The following is a 16,053-nucleotide window of genomic DNA, read 5'->3' on the forward strand; positions in this document are numbered from 1 at the left end:
TTTTTACATGGAGATGTCTCAATTTTTCCATGTTCCATATAGCATAAGGTAGTAATATTCTACCTTTCAACCCCTTCACCAGCAAGGTTTCAAGATTCTGAAGATGGGTTATTGATGCTGGAATACTATCTATATCGCCACAAAGAGCTAAATATCTCAGACCAACCAACACTAGTACTCCAGTGGGGAAAGAATACCCCATATTGATGCATTCCAAATCCAGCACTCTGAGAAGTTTAAAGTTCTCAAAAATGAAGGAGATGTCATAGGGACATGTTGGATACGAATCACTGGTGGCAGAGTACAGCAGAGAGCGAACATATGGCCCAGAAGGTCTTGACATGATAAAATGATTTCTCTTTGAACGAATAGACAGCCGACGTTTTTGGTATGTGGTAGAATTTTTGGGATAAATGTTATAGGGATCAACACCATAGTCTATATCTTCGTGAGAAGAATTAGAAGGTTCATTTTGGAACTGCAAAAGGTTTTCTTCTTCGGATTTTCGGATGCATAAGGTACGCAACATGTCATGGACGTGACATGTTTTCATTCCTCCATGCGATCTTCTTTTTGAAGGCATTACTAGACTTCTTTCAATCAGATCCCTCAAGTACCCCTCTGCAATATCTTCTATGCTTTCTACCCCTGTATCTGTTATAAACCCTTCTGCCCTCCATAACCATGTCAACTTCCTAACTGGAATGTCTTTGTCCTCCAAAAATATTGCGGTATAAAGAAAGCAAGGTTTCAAATGGGTAGGTAAATACCTGTAACTTAACTCTAAGATGTCCATGCACCTCATTTCAGGGTCATCAGCAATCCGTGAACATATGCTTTCTGAAACTTGTTTCCATATGTCCGGAGTCTTGTCTGTCCTTTCAAGGAGACCAGCTATTGCAACAACTGCAAGAGGGAGTCCTTTACAACTTTCAGCAATTTGCTTTCCAGCTTCCATCAGTTCATTGGGGCAATCTTTTGTGTCAAACAACTTCTTCTGTAACAGCTTCCAACTTTCGTCATCAGAGAGTAGCCGAAGAGGATGAGGAGTGCTATCTACTTGAACTTTTGCAGCCACCTCAGAGTGACGGCTCGTGATGAGTATTCTGCTTCCATTTTTATCATTCGGGAATGATTGTTCCAAATCATACCATGCCTCAATGCTCCACATATCGTCCATCACAATGAGGTACCTATTTCTCTTCAAGCATTTGTACAACTTCATCTCTAGATCTTCATCAGTCATTTCGAGCATGTCATCAGTAAGTTTCATGATGTCTCCTAAAATCTGAAGAAGCAATTCTCTCTTCTGATATGCTTGGGAGACACAACACCATGCTCGAACGTGGAAGTGATGTGTAACCGAAGGATCTTTGTATACCCTCCTGACTAGAGTCGTCTTGCCGAGTCCAGCCATGCCAACAACTGAGACTACATCTAGTTTTCCTGATCCTACTTTAAGTCTATCAATGACCTTTTTTTTTTCATCAGCAAGATCAATAACAACTTCATCAATCTTGGGAAGTTCGGCTGGTGATGAAACCATCATTGAACTGGTGGGAACATTATGGATGTTGATGCCATGTGCATTCTTATACGTGTCTCTTGCCTGAAGCTTAATAAGTTTGACATCTTCCACGAGATCAGAAAGCCATAATTGATGATACCATCTTAAATGATCTCCAGCCACAACCAAATCAATGAGATACTCTGCCTCAAGTGTTACTTGTATAATGCGTGAAGCAACAGTTTTCAGATCCTGATGTTCGTTATACTGCTCTTCAATGTCTGTAAGGAATGATCTCATGAACTTTATCTCTTCGTGAACAACATGAAATTGTTGTTTCATGGAAAGAACAGAATCAGCTTTAGACTTGAGCTGCTCCAAGAGATCTACTAAAAAGAAATCAATGCAGCCAATTCCTTCCATCTTGGGTAAATTAGATCTTAATGACCTTCGATGAGATAAGTAAATTTCTTTGAATTGCGCATTCAAAACATTCATCTTTTCAACTAATGCAGGAAGCAAATGACTGAATTTCCTCACCGCATCTTCTGTAATTTCATTTTCACGAAGAGAGTAATAAAAAGAAGATGCCGCTGCAGCCGCTTGTGCCAAGATCAATTTCTCATTCTCCTCTAGCAGACCCACCGAATAAGTTCTGCTGAGTCTCAGCCCCTGGTCAATGCTTTCGATTTGGTCCTTCACATTGACTATCAGCCTTGGTTGTCTATTAAGAAGCTCTTCCATAAGTATCTCTAGCTTCAAAAGTTTAATCTTATCTAGCAACTTAAATGGCTCATCTCTGTACTTGTCTTCGGTGATGGACTTGTCATGAAATGATCGATAAATAGAGCTAGCCTCTTCACTATACAACCAAGTTAGCTTGTGAACTTCGCTTTCCCCCTTAGATGCATCTCTCTGATAACTTTGCAGATACGTCGGTTCCATGTCAAAAGAATCAATATAGCCGTCAAGGATCTTCAAATTCGTTCTTTGGTACAGCAGGTTGATCAGGAAGACCTCTACCCTTAGAAGCTCCATCTTTTCCAGCAGTCTAAAAAATGCAGGATCAGCGTCCCATGTTTCCTCTGTCACATGAAATGAATGACTAAAAGACCCAAGCTCGCTAATGGTTGCTTTAATCTCAATTAAAGTCAGTTTCATATCATCCTCCCTGTAGAAATCCGAGACATAGATGGAACCGGCAAAGAATATCAGGTCTTCGAGCCTTCTGCGGAAAGTCTGCAGTCTAGAACACTCGGGAATGAGAAAATCAACAAATCTTTTAACCAGAAAATCATGTGATGATCTCGAGGAGTAGCATGAGTGATAACCGCTGGAGTAGCATGAGCAATAACCGCTGGTTAATTTGATACACAGTTCTGTAAGTTGCGGAGTGTTAGGCTTGAATACCTTTAGCAGATCAGAAAGCATGATGATCATCTCCTGGTTCTTGTCTTCATGTATTCGATGAATCCAGCACAAATAAATAAAACGGGCTGCACGGACAAGTACACCTCCAAAATGAGTCAAGAGATTTCTTTGTAGATCAGGACAACAACCTCTCATTTTATCGACATAGCTACCGAGACGCTTTAGCATATCGTACATGGTACGAAGTTGTGGGCAGATGTGGCTAAGCAAGTCAACTTGCTGGTGAACAATACCTCGTAGACGGTCAAAGAAGTTATTCCAGTCATCATAATTGCTTAAAAGATCGTCGGATTTCAATGAATAGTTGGATGCAACATATTCATAAGCTGCTGCTACTTGTGGCCTCGAACACATAAGCTTCAGTTGTAACTTAGAAATTGCATCTACAATAACTTCTTCTCGAGCAGCAATGCTTACATCAATCGTTGCCTCCTTAAATGCAGGTTCAAGATCCCGCACTAGAGACCCCAACTCCTGACCATCACCACGCTGCTTATCAGCATCATCCCAATTAGCCACCAACATCTGCAACAGTCTCAACAGTTCTGCTTCAATTTTAGTGATACGAATTTGATCTGTTGTATCTCCATGCCTATAACAGCAACGCTGCTCCAATTCGTCTAACGCCATACATAGAGAATTAAAAACATAAGTGGAGGTTCGATTCTTCCTCTTAACAGCTTTCTGGATCGAGCTCTTAACAAGTTTTTTAGAGGACTCCATGGAAAAAGATCCTGAAGTACAAGTAGAAAAACTACTCTAAACTTCTTGCTGGAGTTTTGAAGAGTGAAAGAAGCAGATTACAGAGGAGCTTTGCAAAGAAATGGAATGCTTGAATGATCATTGATTGAGATTCTTTTTCTTTTTTTTTTTTGTTTTTGGAGTAGGTTAAAGCATCTACATCAACTCTACATTATTTTATTGCAAATGGTTGTATCAGTAGATGAAAATTAACATTTTTCTGACAACTGCAACCAATTTGTTCATACTTCTTCCTGGCTTTTCTGATCATTTCGGTTTCCTATTAGATAGTCGTTGTGCAACTAATAATAGAATTTAATATTGCAAATTGGGGGTGGCAGTTCTTTGCAGGACAGCTGCACAAAAATGGTCAAACATTATCTTGTTTGTATTATTAATAGATCAATTAGTGTGTTAGGATAAAACTTTATCGAGTTTTATGTTATTAGTGGATCAATTAGTTTATGACAGGAAAATGATCCTGTGGTGGTCACCAGCTTCATCTTCTAGAATGTTATTATGTCATAGTAGTATCTTGTTGATCTGGCTAACCATTAGTGTACTTGCGCAAATGTACTATAAACAAGATGCAATTAAAGGTGTACATTTGGCACATATTCAGTTATTCGGTTATTTCACTCATAAAACTCTAAATCACTTTCAATTTTGAATTGGGAATAACCATTGAATTCGGAAATGGTCATGAAACCAGTTATAATCGAATTGGATAGTAATTTTCACATAATTAAAATGGGACTCACTTGCATAGTTGTATACACTTAGTCACTTATAACTTATTAATTATGTGTTGTATTACACTTACATTTATTCTTATTTTTTATATAACTTAATACTTAATTTGCAAATAACTTGATTGTTTTCAATGGTGAATGTTAATACACTAATATGTGGACATGTAATTCATATACATTCGCTTTGACTGCTTAATCATAGTGCTTAGTTGTCTACGTTTGTACAAGGTTAGTGATTAGAGAATATTAATTCACATAATATGTGTAACGTAATTTTAGAGTATACTAATACTTACAAGTTAAAAGTTACATATCCAAATATTTAATAATCCAAACATGAATGATGAACTAATGTCTAAATTCTAATTACCCACATTGGAGGAATTAAAGAGGTGGTGTTCTCGATGTCAAGAGAGAGTGCTCTTGGGCCGGATGAGTTTGATACAGATTTCTATAAAGAGTGTTGGGAAATCATCTGCGAGGACCTACTGCAGGCGGTGCATGATTTCTTTAAGAGGGCACAGTAGCCCAGGGGGTTCTCTAGCTGAGCTATTGTCTTGATTCCTAAGATACCAGGGGCGTCTTGTTGGAAAGAATTTAGACCAAAAGGTCTATGTAATTTTAGTTCAAAAATATTATCTAAAATTCTGACCATTTGGGTAAATTCTTTACTGCCCAAGCTGATAGCGCCATGGCAATCAGGTTTTGTTCCTGGCAGAGGGATCAGTGATAACCTTCTCCTAGCGCAGGAATTGGCCCTGGAACTTGATCGGAAGTTGGGCAAGCCAAATCTAATGTTGAAACTAGACATGGAAAAAGCGTACGACAGGGTGGAATGGAGCTTTCTTTTATTTATGTTGCGTCAGTTTGGGTTTCATGACTGGGTGATTGACCTGATTTTTAGGACCTTGTCTAATAATTGGTTCTCAGTGTTGATAAATGGCACTCCAGCGGGGTTTAAAAAACTTTCCAAAGGTGTACGTTAAGGTGGATCTGCTCTCTCCGGCATTATTTTTATTGGTCTCAGAGTTTCTTGGTCAGGGTTTGCAACATTTGTTTATGCAGAAGCAAGATAGATTTTATGTCACAGCAGCGTCAAAAGTTCCTTATCTTGCCCTTGCGGATGACATATTGATTTTTGCCAGATGTTCGAAGGACTGCTTAGACGCTCTAGCTGGTTTTTTCACCCAATATCAAGAATACTCGGGTCAGCGGATTAATGCTCACAAAAGTTCATTTTTGATTTTGAAGAGAGCAACAGATAGTCAGGTGGCCATGGTGGTTTCAAAATTACACTTTCAACAACAATTTTTCCCTTTCACTTATTTGGGAATGCCCATTGCTAGGGGAAGAGTCATGTGTATCTTGTTTGATTCGATTCTCGCTAAAATGAGGGATAGGTTGTTTCATCAGAGCACTAAACTGTTATGACCCGGGGGAAAATTGATCTTGTTGAGGCATGTTCTCTCTTCGGTATCTATGTATTGTTACAAGTTTTACATCCTCCCAGGGCAGTTTTCCAACAGTTAACCAGAATTTGCAACTCATTTTTATGGGATAAATATGTGGAGACGAAAGGCATTCATTGGATGTCATGGGAGAGAGCCTGCTATCCATTGGAGGAGGGTGGTCTCGGATTTCAATCTTTTGAAGATATGTCCACATCATTTGCTTGCAAGCTATGGTGCCGATTGCCGAAGAAAGAATCTCCATTGGCAAAATTTATGCACGTGAAATATATTAATGGTTGTCACCCTCTAAAAGTTCAGGTTAATAGACCTCCTCCATTGTGGAGGAGATTACAAGGTATTCGTGATTTGGCTGAGAGTAAATAAGGTGGTGCTTGGGTAAGGATTTTGTGGATTTTTGGTATGATCGCCGGTTAGGTGATCCGCCTTTAGCTGACATGGTTCCTATATGTGACCCCCCATATGTTGTTGGCCAAACTTTATGGAAAAAATGGCTAGAATGTGGAGCGGCTGAGGGCTTGGTTGCCAGTGGAACTTGTTGTTCGGATTCAGGAAATCCAGTTGTACCCAGACCAAGAGGATTGCATGGTATGGCTTGATTCCCCTTTTGGGGATTTCATAGTTAAGTTCGCTTGGGAGGCCCTGAGGCAACGGAGGAGTACATCTACTGTTAACAGGGTTATTTGGAATAAATTAGTCCCGTTGAAGGTTTCCTTTCTCACCTGGAAAGTTGTGCTGGGATTTGTGCCGGTGGAGTTAAACCTTAAAAAGAGGGGAATTAATTTGGGTTCCCGATGTGTTTGTTGTGGTGCACATGAAGAGTCTGCGATTCATCTATTTCTTACTGGTCCTATAGCTTCCAAAACTTGGGATCACTATAATCGCAGATTTGGCATTTTGGAGGTCAGGCCTACATCGATCTCTGCCATGATCTTATCCTGGTTTTATTCATCCGCTTTTGTGTCTACAGATCATATTAGATTTGCTTTGCCAGTGCTAATACTATGGTTTCTATGGAAAGCACGAAACAATGTGCAATTTGAAGGAGCCCGTTTTGATGCGCATCAAGTTATTGCAGTGAGATGAAATCAGTGAGTGGCGGGGCTTCTCCCCTGGGATCACTCCGACGATCAAGTTAGTAAGGGAACGAGAGAATGCTAAAGTATAAGCAAATGAACAGTGTGCTTACTTGTTGGGAGTGTGTCTGGGGTATTTATAGAAGGAGAGTAGAGGACAGAGCGGAGGGCTTATACTGGTGGGACCCACCCTCTGGTCATTACGGCTCTGTCCCGTGTCAGGAGTTCTGACTCTGACACTGTAGCCGCCTGAGTATGATGACGGGGAGTACTAAGCAGGTTCCATTAAGTGTCTCTAGTGCTTTTCAGATAAAGCACTGGTCCTGGGTGATGTCAGGGGCTAGACGTCATCAGCGTGGAGCCGAGGTGGAGGTGCCGAAGTCACCTACACGGTAGACTAGGGATCTGGTCGAACTCAGGGGTCGTGCTCAAGACACGGACGAGCTCTGATGAGGGATGAGGTGAGTTCACCTCGGCCACGCGGGGCGGCCGAGGTGAGCATCCTCAATAAGCCCCCCAAGCCTCGGATGCTCCGAGCAAGGGAGGTGCCGAGGCTTCCTTGTGCCGAAGGCATGAAGGTTCGGGGTCCCGAAACTGCTCCGGAAGATGCAGGGACGTGACACGTGGGCGAGTCAGTTAACAGAACGTGGAGGGTCAGTTGATACGCAACCGTCACGTCGTGAAGTAGTGGGACGTTTCGCGATGATGGGGTGTCAGTCGAAAGGACGGGTCTTTAATGAAGAGAGAGTGTGCCACGGCGTTTTGAATTCGAACGTGGTCGTCTCTTCGCATTCTTGCCGCCTCTTCGGATTCTGGCCATCCCCTATAAATAGGGGGTCCTTTTCACCGCATGGCCCATCATTTTCTTCCTCTGCCTGGGACTTGCCAAATTTACGTCTGTTGCCGAGATCAATTCTGCCAACCGAAGTCACAGTCGAAGTCATCCACTTCGTCCAGTTCCGTAGACAATAGTAAGTATCCCTTTTCTTTCTTATCTCATCTTTCACTCATGGCCAAAACGGCTAGAACCCACAAAGAAACCGTGACACCGAGCTACCAGACCGAGGTGAGGCCGGATCCTGAGGAAGAAGCGACGACGTCCAGCTCTGAAGGGTCGACGCCGAGTTCAGAGGAGGGGTCGACCGAGGTGAGGGTCGGAGAGACAGCCTCGGAGTTGGAGTCGTCCGAGATGAGCGAAGATGGTTCCGTGGTGGACTATAACGAAGAGCTCGGCATCGAGATACCGCACGATGAGAACGTATTGGAGCCCGTTGCTCCTAAGGATGTGGCCAACATTGACTTCGGAAAGATGCCGAAGTTTAGGAGTCGCGTAGGAAGAGATAGGGCCCAGAAGGTAGTTAACAAGTACCCATTCCGGCCGGGGTACGAAATTCTGCCGCCCGAGGAGGATGACACAGCCGCGAGGCCCCCCTATGGCATGGTGGCCGTCTATGTTCAACAGCTGGAGGCCGGGCTGAGGATGCCGACGTCGAGGTTCCTCAGGGATCTGCTTCGTCACTTCCATGTGAGGATCACCCAACTCACCCCGAATGCGATCCGCATCATCGTGGGGTTCGAGATGTTGTGCCGACATCAGGAGGTGACTCCATCCGTCGACCTCTTCCGCCGATGCTACACCCTTAAGGCACACGCGACGGATAAGGGATGGTTTTATGTTGGCAATCGGAACAATGCTATCCCGAAGTTGGTGATTGGTGCTCCCAGCTCGATCAAAAATTGGAAGCGCGACTACTTCTTCGTGTCCGGAGTGGACTTCCCTAGGGGTTTTTGGTGGAGACCAATCAAGGCGAAGGCCGACCCCTCTGCGGGGGATGCCGAAGAGGAGTCATTCCAAAAGTTGATGAAGTCGGACCTTCGGCTGTTCAGCCATGACTACCCCGAAGTCGTGCTCGTTGATGGGGGAATAAGCCGAGCTGTGATCAATACTACCAAACCTCCCTTCTTTTCCACTGAACTTGGGATACCTTGTAATTTTTTTTCGTAGCTTTGCTTTCACTTCGGCTAAGGCGTATGATAATATTTGTTTCTTGTGCAGTGACTAAACTGTCCGACCTCGTCGTCTCTGGCTCGTCCGAAGTGGCCAAGAGGCAGAAGAGGAAGAGCACTGACGAGACATCAGCACCTCCGCCAAAGAAGAAGAAGTCACAAGGACCAGCCGCTAAGACTTCGGTGGCTAAAGGCACTCCCACCAAGGTTGGCCAGAGCAGCTCGGCCACCGCGGTTACTGGGTCCACCTCGTCTATGCCAGAGGGAGTTCCTCTTGGAGTTGTTACAACAGTCACACCTCCTTCTGGCCGAGGCAAGCAGTTGAAGCCTCCAGTCAATCCGGTGTCAGGGACCTCGCTATGGAATCGTTTCCACAGCCCCCCAGTGTTTCCCGGAGACGAGAAGACGCACTCCGGCGGGCATTGGTGTCCGAACTGGAAGATTTCGGTCAACGACAGGTGCCAGCATCCTCGGGTCGCCCAAGAGCTAGTAATGCACTCCCCCTTGCCAAGGGATTTGGAGTTCATGAAGAAGCTGACTCCGGCTGAGATGGTCCAGAGCCTCATGGTGTCCACAGCTTCCACCTCGTCTTTTGTGGCCGAGATGGCACACCGGTACTGTGCTCTGGTAGATGAGCAGGACACCGGCAAGTTGCAAAATCAAATCTCCAAGTTGGAGAAAAAACTGTTGGTGTCCGAGTCTGAGAAGGCCAAGCTTGAAAGGCGGCTTAAGGAGGCCGAGGCGAAGGATGAGGAGGCCGTGGCTACTATCAACAGTCTCAGGTCGGCCCTTGAAGAAGAGCAGAAGAGGGGGGACGAGGTGAAGAAGTCCCATGAGCAAGCCCTCAACAGCACTGGGGCCTCGGCGGTGGACACATTTCGAAGGTCCGAGGCCTTCATCAAAGATCTCGGCCAGCTACTCACACCGAACTTCATGTTTGGCTTCACCTCAGCCATAGACGAGGCTGCAGCTCACCTCCCCTCCGAAGTCCTGGAGTCTCTGAAAAACCATGCCAGCTATAACGAGGACTCCAAGGAGCTATGCGATCGGATGGCCGAAGGCATCCAGGCAGGAAGGAACTTGGCCGAAGTCCAGGTCGAGTTCAACAAGTGGTTGTCCGAACTCGACGAAGTGTTCGAGGAGGTGGAAGTGGAAGAAGCTGGAGGAGAGGACGCTGAGGAAGACGAAGCCGGAGGGGACGAAGTCGGAGGGGACGTCGGCAAAGAGCATGGAGATGAAGTTCACCCCGACGGAAAAGAGGCCGAAGAGAAGGATGCCCAGGAGGGAGCCGAGACCGGGGATGGAGCCGAGACGGGGGTCTAGGGTCGTAGGCTTTAAGGGGGTGGCCGAGGTGAAGAGTGCTTAGTAGCACTCGGACCTCGGCCTTATATTTTTGTAACGCTCTTTCTTATTGAATGAAATATCTACTTCTTCTCGTCTCAGTGCTTTAATTTTTTGCTTTGACTTCATCCCTTGCTTGTCCCCCTTATTTTTTAATAAGGTATGCTGGGCATCATATTGGTTGAAAAAATAACTAATAAGTTGAAGTCTAACTTGACAAGAATACTGATGAAGTCAACTTTGAATGAAATAACTGAATGAAAGTCAATAACCTTCAACGAATAATAATACAATCTGAGGTTCTCGGCGTGCCAAGACCTCGGCACTAATGAGCCATCTCGGTAACTCAGTTTACAATACCCCTTAGCGTCAGATTCCACAACTCGGTAAGGGCCTTCCCATTTCGGGCATAATTTCCCTTGCGGTTCAGCTCGGCTGACTGAGTTTTTTCTAAGAACCAAGTCTCCAGGTTGGAATCTACGATGTCTCACGCGGGCATTGTAGTAGTGTGCCAGTGTGTTCTTGTAAGAAGCTATCCGGGCTGAGGCGAGATTCCTTCGTTCTTCGACGAGGTCGAGGTCCAGCTGCCTCTCTTCGTCGTTCACCTCGGCGGCATAGGCTGCCAGCCGAGGGCTGGGGGTAAGGATCTCAGCCGGGATGACCGCCTCGGCGCCGTAGGTCAGGGAGAATGGGGTCTCTCGCGTCGCTGACCTCGGCGTGGTCCGATACGACCACAGGACACTGGGGAGTTCCTCCACCCAAGATGACCCAACTCGGTGTAGTCGGGTCCTGAGACCATGTAGAAGAGTCCGGTTGAAGTTTTCTGCTTGACCATTGGCCTGGGGGTGGCCTACCGAAGTGAAGTGTTGTTTGATGCCGAGGTTCTCGCACCAAGTCTTGAACGGGTTCTCGGCAAACTGTCTCCCATTGTCCGAGATGATGACCCGAGGTATGCCGAAGCGGCAGATAATGCACTTCCAAAAGAATTTTTGAATGGCCAGCCCTGAGATGGTCCGAAGTGGCTCGGCCTCGACCCACTTGGTGAAGTAATCCACAGCGGTTACTAAGAATGTATAACCCCCGACGGCTTTGGGGAAGGGACCTATGATGTCTGTCCCCCATTGCTCAAACGGCCAGGGTGAAGTGATGGGGACCATGAAGTTTGAAGGCTGGTGGTGCTCGGGTGCGTGGACTTGGCAGGAAGGGCAGCCGAGAACGAGGTCCTGGGAGTCTTGCCGAAGTGATGGCCAGAAATATCCCAGGAGCATAGCTTTCTTAGCTAGCATCCTGTGGCCGATGTGAGCCCCACATAGGCCCTCGTGGATCTCGTGGGGGACCTCGCGTCCTGCCTCGGGGGTGACACACCTCAACCATGGGCCGAGGTAGGAGCGCTTATATAGTTCTCCATCGCGGAGTGCATACCGAGCGGCTTTGCGTTGTATCTTCCTTGCTTCAGCTCGGTCTTCGGGAAGGACTCCTTGACCCAAGAAAAGGATGAACGGGGTCATCCAAGTTTCTTCAGAGTGCACGGGGCAGGCCACCTCTTCCACGTACCCTGGTTCACTCAGGACCTCCACCAAGACGGTTTTGCTGAGGTCAGAGAATGAAGTGGAAGCCAGCCGGGATAAGGCGTCGGCTCGCTTATTCTGGGACCGAGGGATCCTTTGGATTTCGAATGACTTGAAGTACGCGGTGAGTTGGTGAACTTTGGAGAGGTACCGTTGCATGGTCTCATCCTTGGCCTCGTACTCACCAATAACTTGGCGTACCACGAGTTGGGAGTCACTGCGGACGTGGATTTGCTGGGCGCCGAGCTTGCGGGCTAGCTGGAGTCCAGCGATTAGAGCCTCGTACTCGGCTTCATTGTTGGTGGCCGGGAAGTCAAAGCGGAGGGCGTAAGAGCAAACCTCCCCCTGAGGTCCTTCCAGGAGCAGTCCGGCTCCGCAGCCGTCTCCATTAGAGGATCCATCGACATACAATGTCCACAGGGATGAGGTGGACACCTCGGGTAAGGCTGAGGTGGACTCTGGACCTTCCGTGAAGGTGAGCTCAGCAAGGAAGTCAGCTAAAGCTTGAGCTTTTATGGCGGTGCGTGGCTCGTAGGACAAGTCATATTCTCCCAATTCGACAGCCCACTTGGTGAGGCGACCAGAAGTTCGGGTCGCACCAATATTTGCCGAATGGGCTGGTCGGTCCTGACCGAGATGGGATGGGCTAAGAAGTAGGGTTTCAACCGCCGAGCTGCGTGGACGAGCCCCAGCACAAGTTTTTCCACTTGCGTGTATCGGGTCTCCGGCCCGCGGAGGGCTCGGCTGACGTAGTAGACCGGCACTTGGGTGCCCTCATCTCGGATGAGCACAGCGCTGACAGCCTCGTCGGCTGCGGAGAGGTAGAGGTAGAGCTTCTCCTCGGGCCGAGGTGAAGCGAGTGTTGGTAGGTGATGCAAGTACTGCTTCAGCTGGTCGAAAGCAGCCTGACACTCCTCAGTCCAGGCGAACTGGTCAGCATTCTTCAGCACCTTAAAGAAAGGCAGAGCTTTCTCGGCTGATTGGGACAGGAAGCGATTCAGCGCGGCCAGGCGTCCATTCAGCCGTTGGACTTCTCGGATGTTCCGAGGTGGGGACATGTCCTGAATGGCTTTCACTTTGTCGGGGTTGGCCTCGATTCCCCGGTGGGAAACCAGATACCCCAAGAATTTTCCCGAGGTGACGCCGAAGACGCACTTCTTGGGATTCAGCTTCATCCTCGAGTCTCGCAGGACACCAAAGACTTCCCTCACGTCTGACAGAAAGGATGAAGTGGCGAGGCTTTTAACGAGGATGTCATCCACATAGGCCTCCACATTGCGGCCGATCTGATTCTGGAAGAGTCGGTTGATCAGCCTTTGGTAGGTCGCCCCGGCGTTCTTTAGCCCGAAGGGCATGGTAGTGTAACAATAAGTACCTCGTTCGGTGTAGAACGCCGTTTTCTCTTGGTCCTCCTCACTCATTCCTATTTGATGATACCCTTTGAAGGCATCTAGGAAGCAGAGGATTTCATACCCCATCGCCGCGTCGACGAGGGCGTCTATCCTTGGCAGAGGATAGCAATCTTTGGGGCAGGCCTTGTTGAGGTCGGTGAAGTCGACACACATTCTCCATCCCCCGGTGTCCTTTTTTACCATGACTGGATTGGACAGCCAGGTGGGATATTGGACCTCGTGGATCATCTTGGCCGGCAAGAGCTTGTCGACCTCATCCGATATGGCTTGGCTACGTTCGGGGCCGAAGTGCCTTCGTTTCTGTCGCACAGGTCGGGCCTGCGGGTCAACGTTGAGTTGGTGAGTCATGAGCTCGGGTGGCACTCCGACCACTTCATCCGCGGACCACGCGAAGACGTCTCGGTGGTCTTTGATCAGGGAGATCATTTCTTCTTTCAGGGGTGAGGGTAGTCCAGCCCCTACTTGGACCACTTGGTCAGGTTTCGCTTCATCCACTACCACCAGTTCCACCTCATCCCCGGGCTCCAGCCTGTTGGGCTCTTCTGCCTTCCGAGGGTCGATGCAGTCTATGGAGAGGACCGCTGGCCTCTTTTCTTCTGACCTCGGTGAGGGCCGGGGGGTGACTGCTGCTTGAATGGTGGCGAGGTAGCATTCCCGGGCGGCGCCCACATCGCTGCTTACCTCGGCCACCCCCGCAGAGGTTGGAAATTTCGGCTCTCAAGGCATTGAGCGTGGGCCGGCCTATCAGCATATTGTAGGGGGAGTCTGCTTTGACCACCGCAAAACTGACAGGCACAGTTCGGCAGCGTGGATGACGCCCGATTGTTACCACCAGGGTCAACATGCCTTCCGGGTGGACGACGTGTCCCCCGAATCCCACGAGGGGAGTCCTGACAGGAGTGAGTTGCTCCTTGGTCAGTTTCAAACTTTCGAAAGTCCGGTAGTACAAGACGTCTACCGAGCTTCCGGGGTCTACGTAGACCTTTTTGACTACGTAGTTGTTGGTGAGGACTTCAATCACAAGAGCTTCATGATTGCTGGAGGCCGCAGGAACGGGGTCAGCGGGACCGTAGGTGATGACCTCGGACAGCCGAGAGCTCGGCTCGGCCACCTCCATCTCGGCCTGGCGGTAGGTCCGCTTCCGGGAGTTCTGGCTGTCTCCTCCCGTTGGTCCTCCCGCGATGGTGTTGATCACCCCGGCGATGTTGGGGCCGTAGCCCGGTGAGCCATCGCGTGGGGGCTGCTTGTCCTCCCTACGGTTTTCGGGACCTCGGCAATGCATGTTCGTGTCCCGTCGGTCGTCGCGGCGAGGGCCTCGGTTCTCCCGGTGGGAGACGCTTCGGTTGAAGCCTCCATCCTTGCGGACGAATTGCTTCAGGTATCCTTGCCGGATCAAATTTTCGATTTCCCGCTTTAGGTCGTTGCAGTCTTCAGTCTCGTGCCCTACATCACGGTGGTAGGCACAGTAGAGGTTCGAGTTCCTCTTATCTCTCCTCCCCGGAATTTCGGGAGGGTTGCGGCCGAGGTGATTCTGCCTCATCACAGCCAGGACGTGGGTCCGGCTCGAATTGAGGGGCGTCAGCTCGGCGTCCGAGGTGGACAATCTGCCTTTCACGATCCGGTCGAAGACACTTCGGCGGTCTCGGGGTTGGTTTGAAGTGCCACTTGGGCCTGGTTCACCTCGGCCAGTGTCTTTCCTCCTCCGGGGATCTTGCCCCGTACGAGATGCTTGGGCTTCTCGCTTCATGCGATTTACATCTTCGCTTCGGATTCCCTGGTCCACTCTTTCCCAGAGCTCCCGGAGTGTACGGGGGTACTGCCGATGGATTTCGGTGTTAAAGATCCCTGCTACTAACCCGTTGGTGAAGGCAGCAATAGTTACCTGCTCGTTCTGGTCAGGTATCTGTACATTCTCCTCGTTGAACCTTTGGGCGTACGAGCGAAGTGACTCGCCCTGACCCTGTTGCAGGTTCAAGAAGTAAGCTGAAGTCTTTGTTATTGGTCGAGACGACACAAAGCGGTGGATGAACCGGTCTATCAGCTCATCCAGGGAGGAAATGCTCCCCGGTTCTAAACTCCAGAACCACTTCCGGGCGGTCCCGTGCAGGAAGATGGGGAAAGCCCGACAGATCACGGCGTCGGGGACGCAGTAGAGTCGGAATGCGGAGATGAAGGCGCGGAGGTGATCCTCGGGGTCACCTCGGCCGTCATAGGTGTGCAAATTTGGAAGCTTAAAGTTCGGGGGCACCATTTCCCCGTTGATGTCATCAGTGAAGGGCGGAGCCCTCATGTAATCAGAAGCTAGGCCTCCGGGACGCCGAGGTGGGTTCTCGGCTCGTTTTCCCAGTAGTCCCCGAGAAAACGCTCGGGAGATGGAGGCAATCTTGGAGGTTGCCTTGGATGAGGCTCGCCTGGAGGTGCTCCGAGATAGACGCCCATCTTCGGAGTCCTCGCCTGAGGGCACTTCAGGGGACTTCGTCGGTCTCCTCTTGGAAGACTCGGCTTTTTCTTTTCCCTGCCTCTTGAGGTACCCTCCTAGTTCCTCAAAGATGTTGGGGTTGTCCGTGACAAACTCGGCCATCTTGGCGATGGCCTCCTCATTGTTGGGCTGGGTCCTTTGGGACCCTGGTTCTTCAGAAATGCGGTCTTGCTGGGCTTCCGAGGTCTGCCCAGGCCCTGTCGAGGGAACTCTTCCGCTTCTGGAGCGCGTGGATCTCATTTTAGTAATAGTAGTCTCGTTCCCACAGAC

At 48.6% G+C, this 16,053-nt stretch overlaps 2 protein-coding genes across 2 annotated transcripts in view; one reads left to right on the plus strand and one right to left on the minus strand.

Annotated features, from left to right (window-relative positions):
* Positions 1–10,476: 10,476 nt before the first annotated feature.
* LOC113751939 lies at positions 10,477–13,730 on the minus strand. The gene is made up of 2 exons (XM_027296084.1): positions 12,642–13,730; positions 10,477–12,519 (listed from the first exon to the last, which is right to left on the minus strand). The coding sequence occupies exons 1-2, from the start codon at positions 13,728–13,730 to the stop codon at positions 10,477–10,479; spliced, it is 3,132 nt and encodes a 1,043-aa protein (XP_027151885.1).
* Positions 13,731–15,892: 2,162 nt separating this feature from the next.
* LOC113751941 overlaps positions 15,893–16,053 on the plus strand; it is a 7,717-nt gene continuing 7,556 nt past the window's right edge. The window contains exon 1 of the mRNA XM_027296085.1: positions 15,893–15,967. Coding sequence (XP_027151886.1) covers positions 15,893–15,967 — 75 coding nt within the window. The remainder of the gene's footprint in view (positions 15,968–16,053) is intronic.

Source organism: Coffea eugenioides, chromosome 11, assembly GCF_003713205.1.
Source record: "Coffea eugenioides isolate CCC68of chromosome 11, Ceug_1.0, whole genome shotgun sequence".
In the NCBI taxonomy this organism is placed as follows: Eukaryota; Viridiplantae; Streptophyta; class Magnoliopsida; order Gentianales; family Rubiaceae; genus Coffea; species Coffea eugenioides.

What these genes read in the sequence shown, in the direction of transcription:
- LOC113751939 (XM_027296084.1), bottom strand. Translation starts at nt 13,730, where the DNA reads ATGATCTCCCTGATCAAAGACCACCGAGACGTCTTCGCGTGGTCCGCG. An exon ending in CCCAAGTGCCGGTCTACTAC is followed by an intron (nt 12,520 to 12,641) that starts GTCAGCCGAGCC and finishes CATCTCGGTCAG; the next exon opens with GACCGACCAGCCCATTCGGC.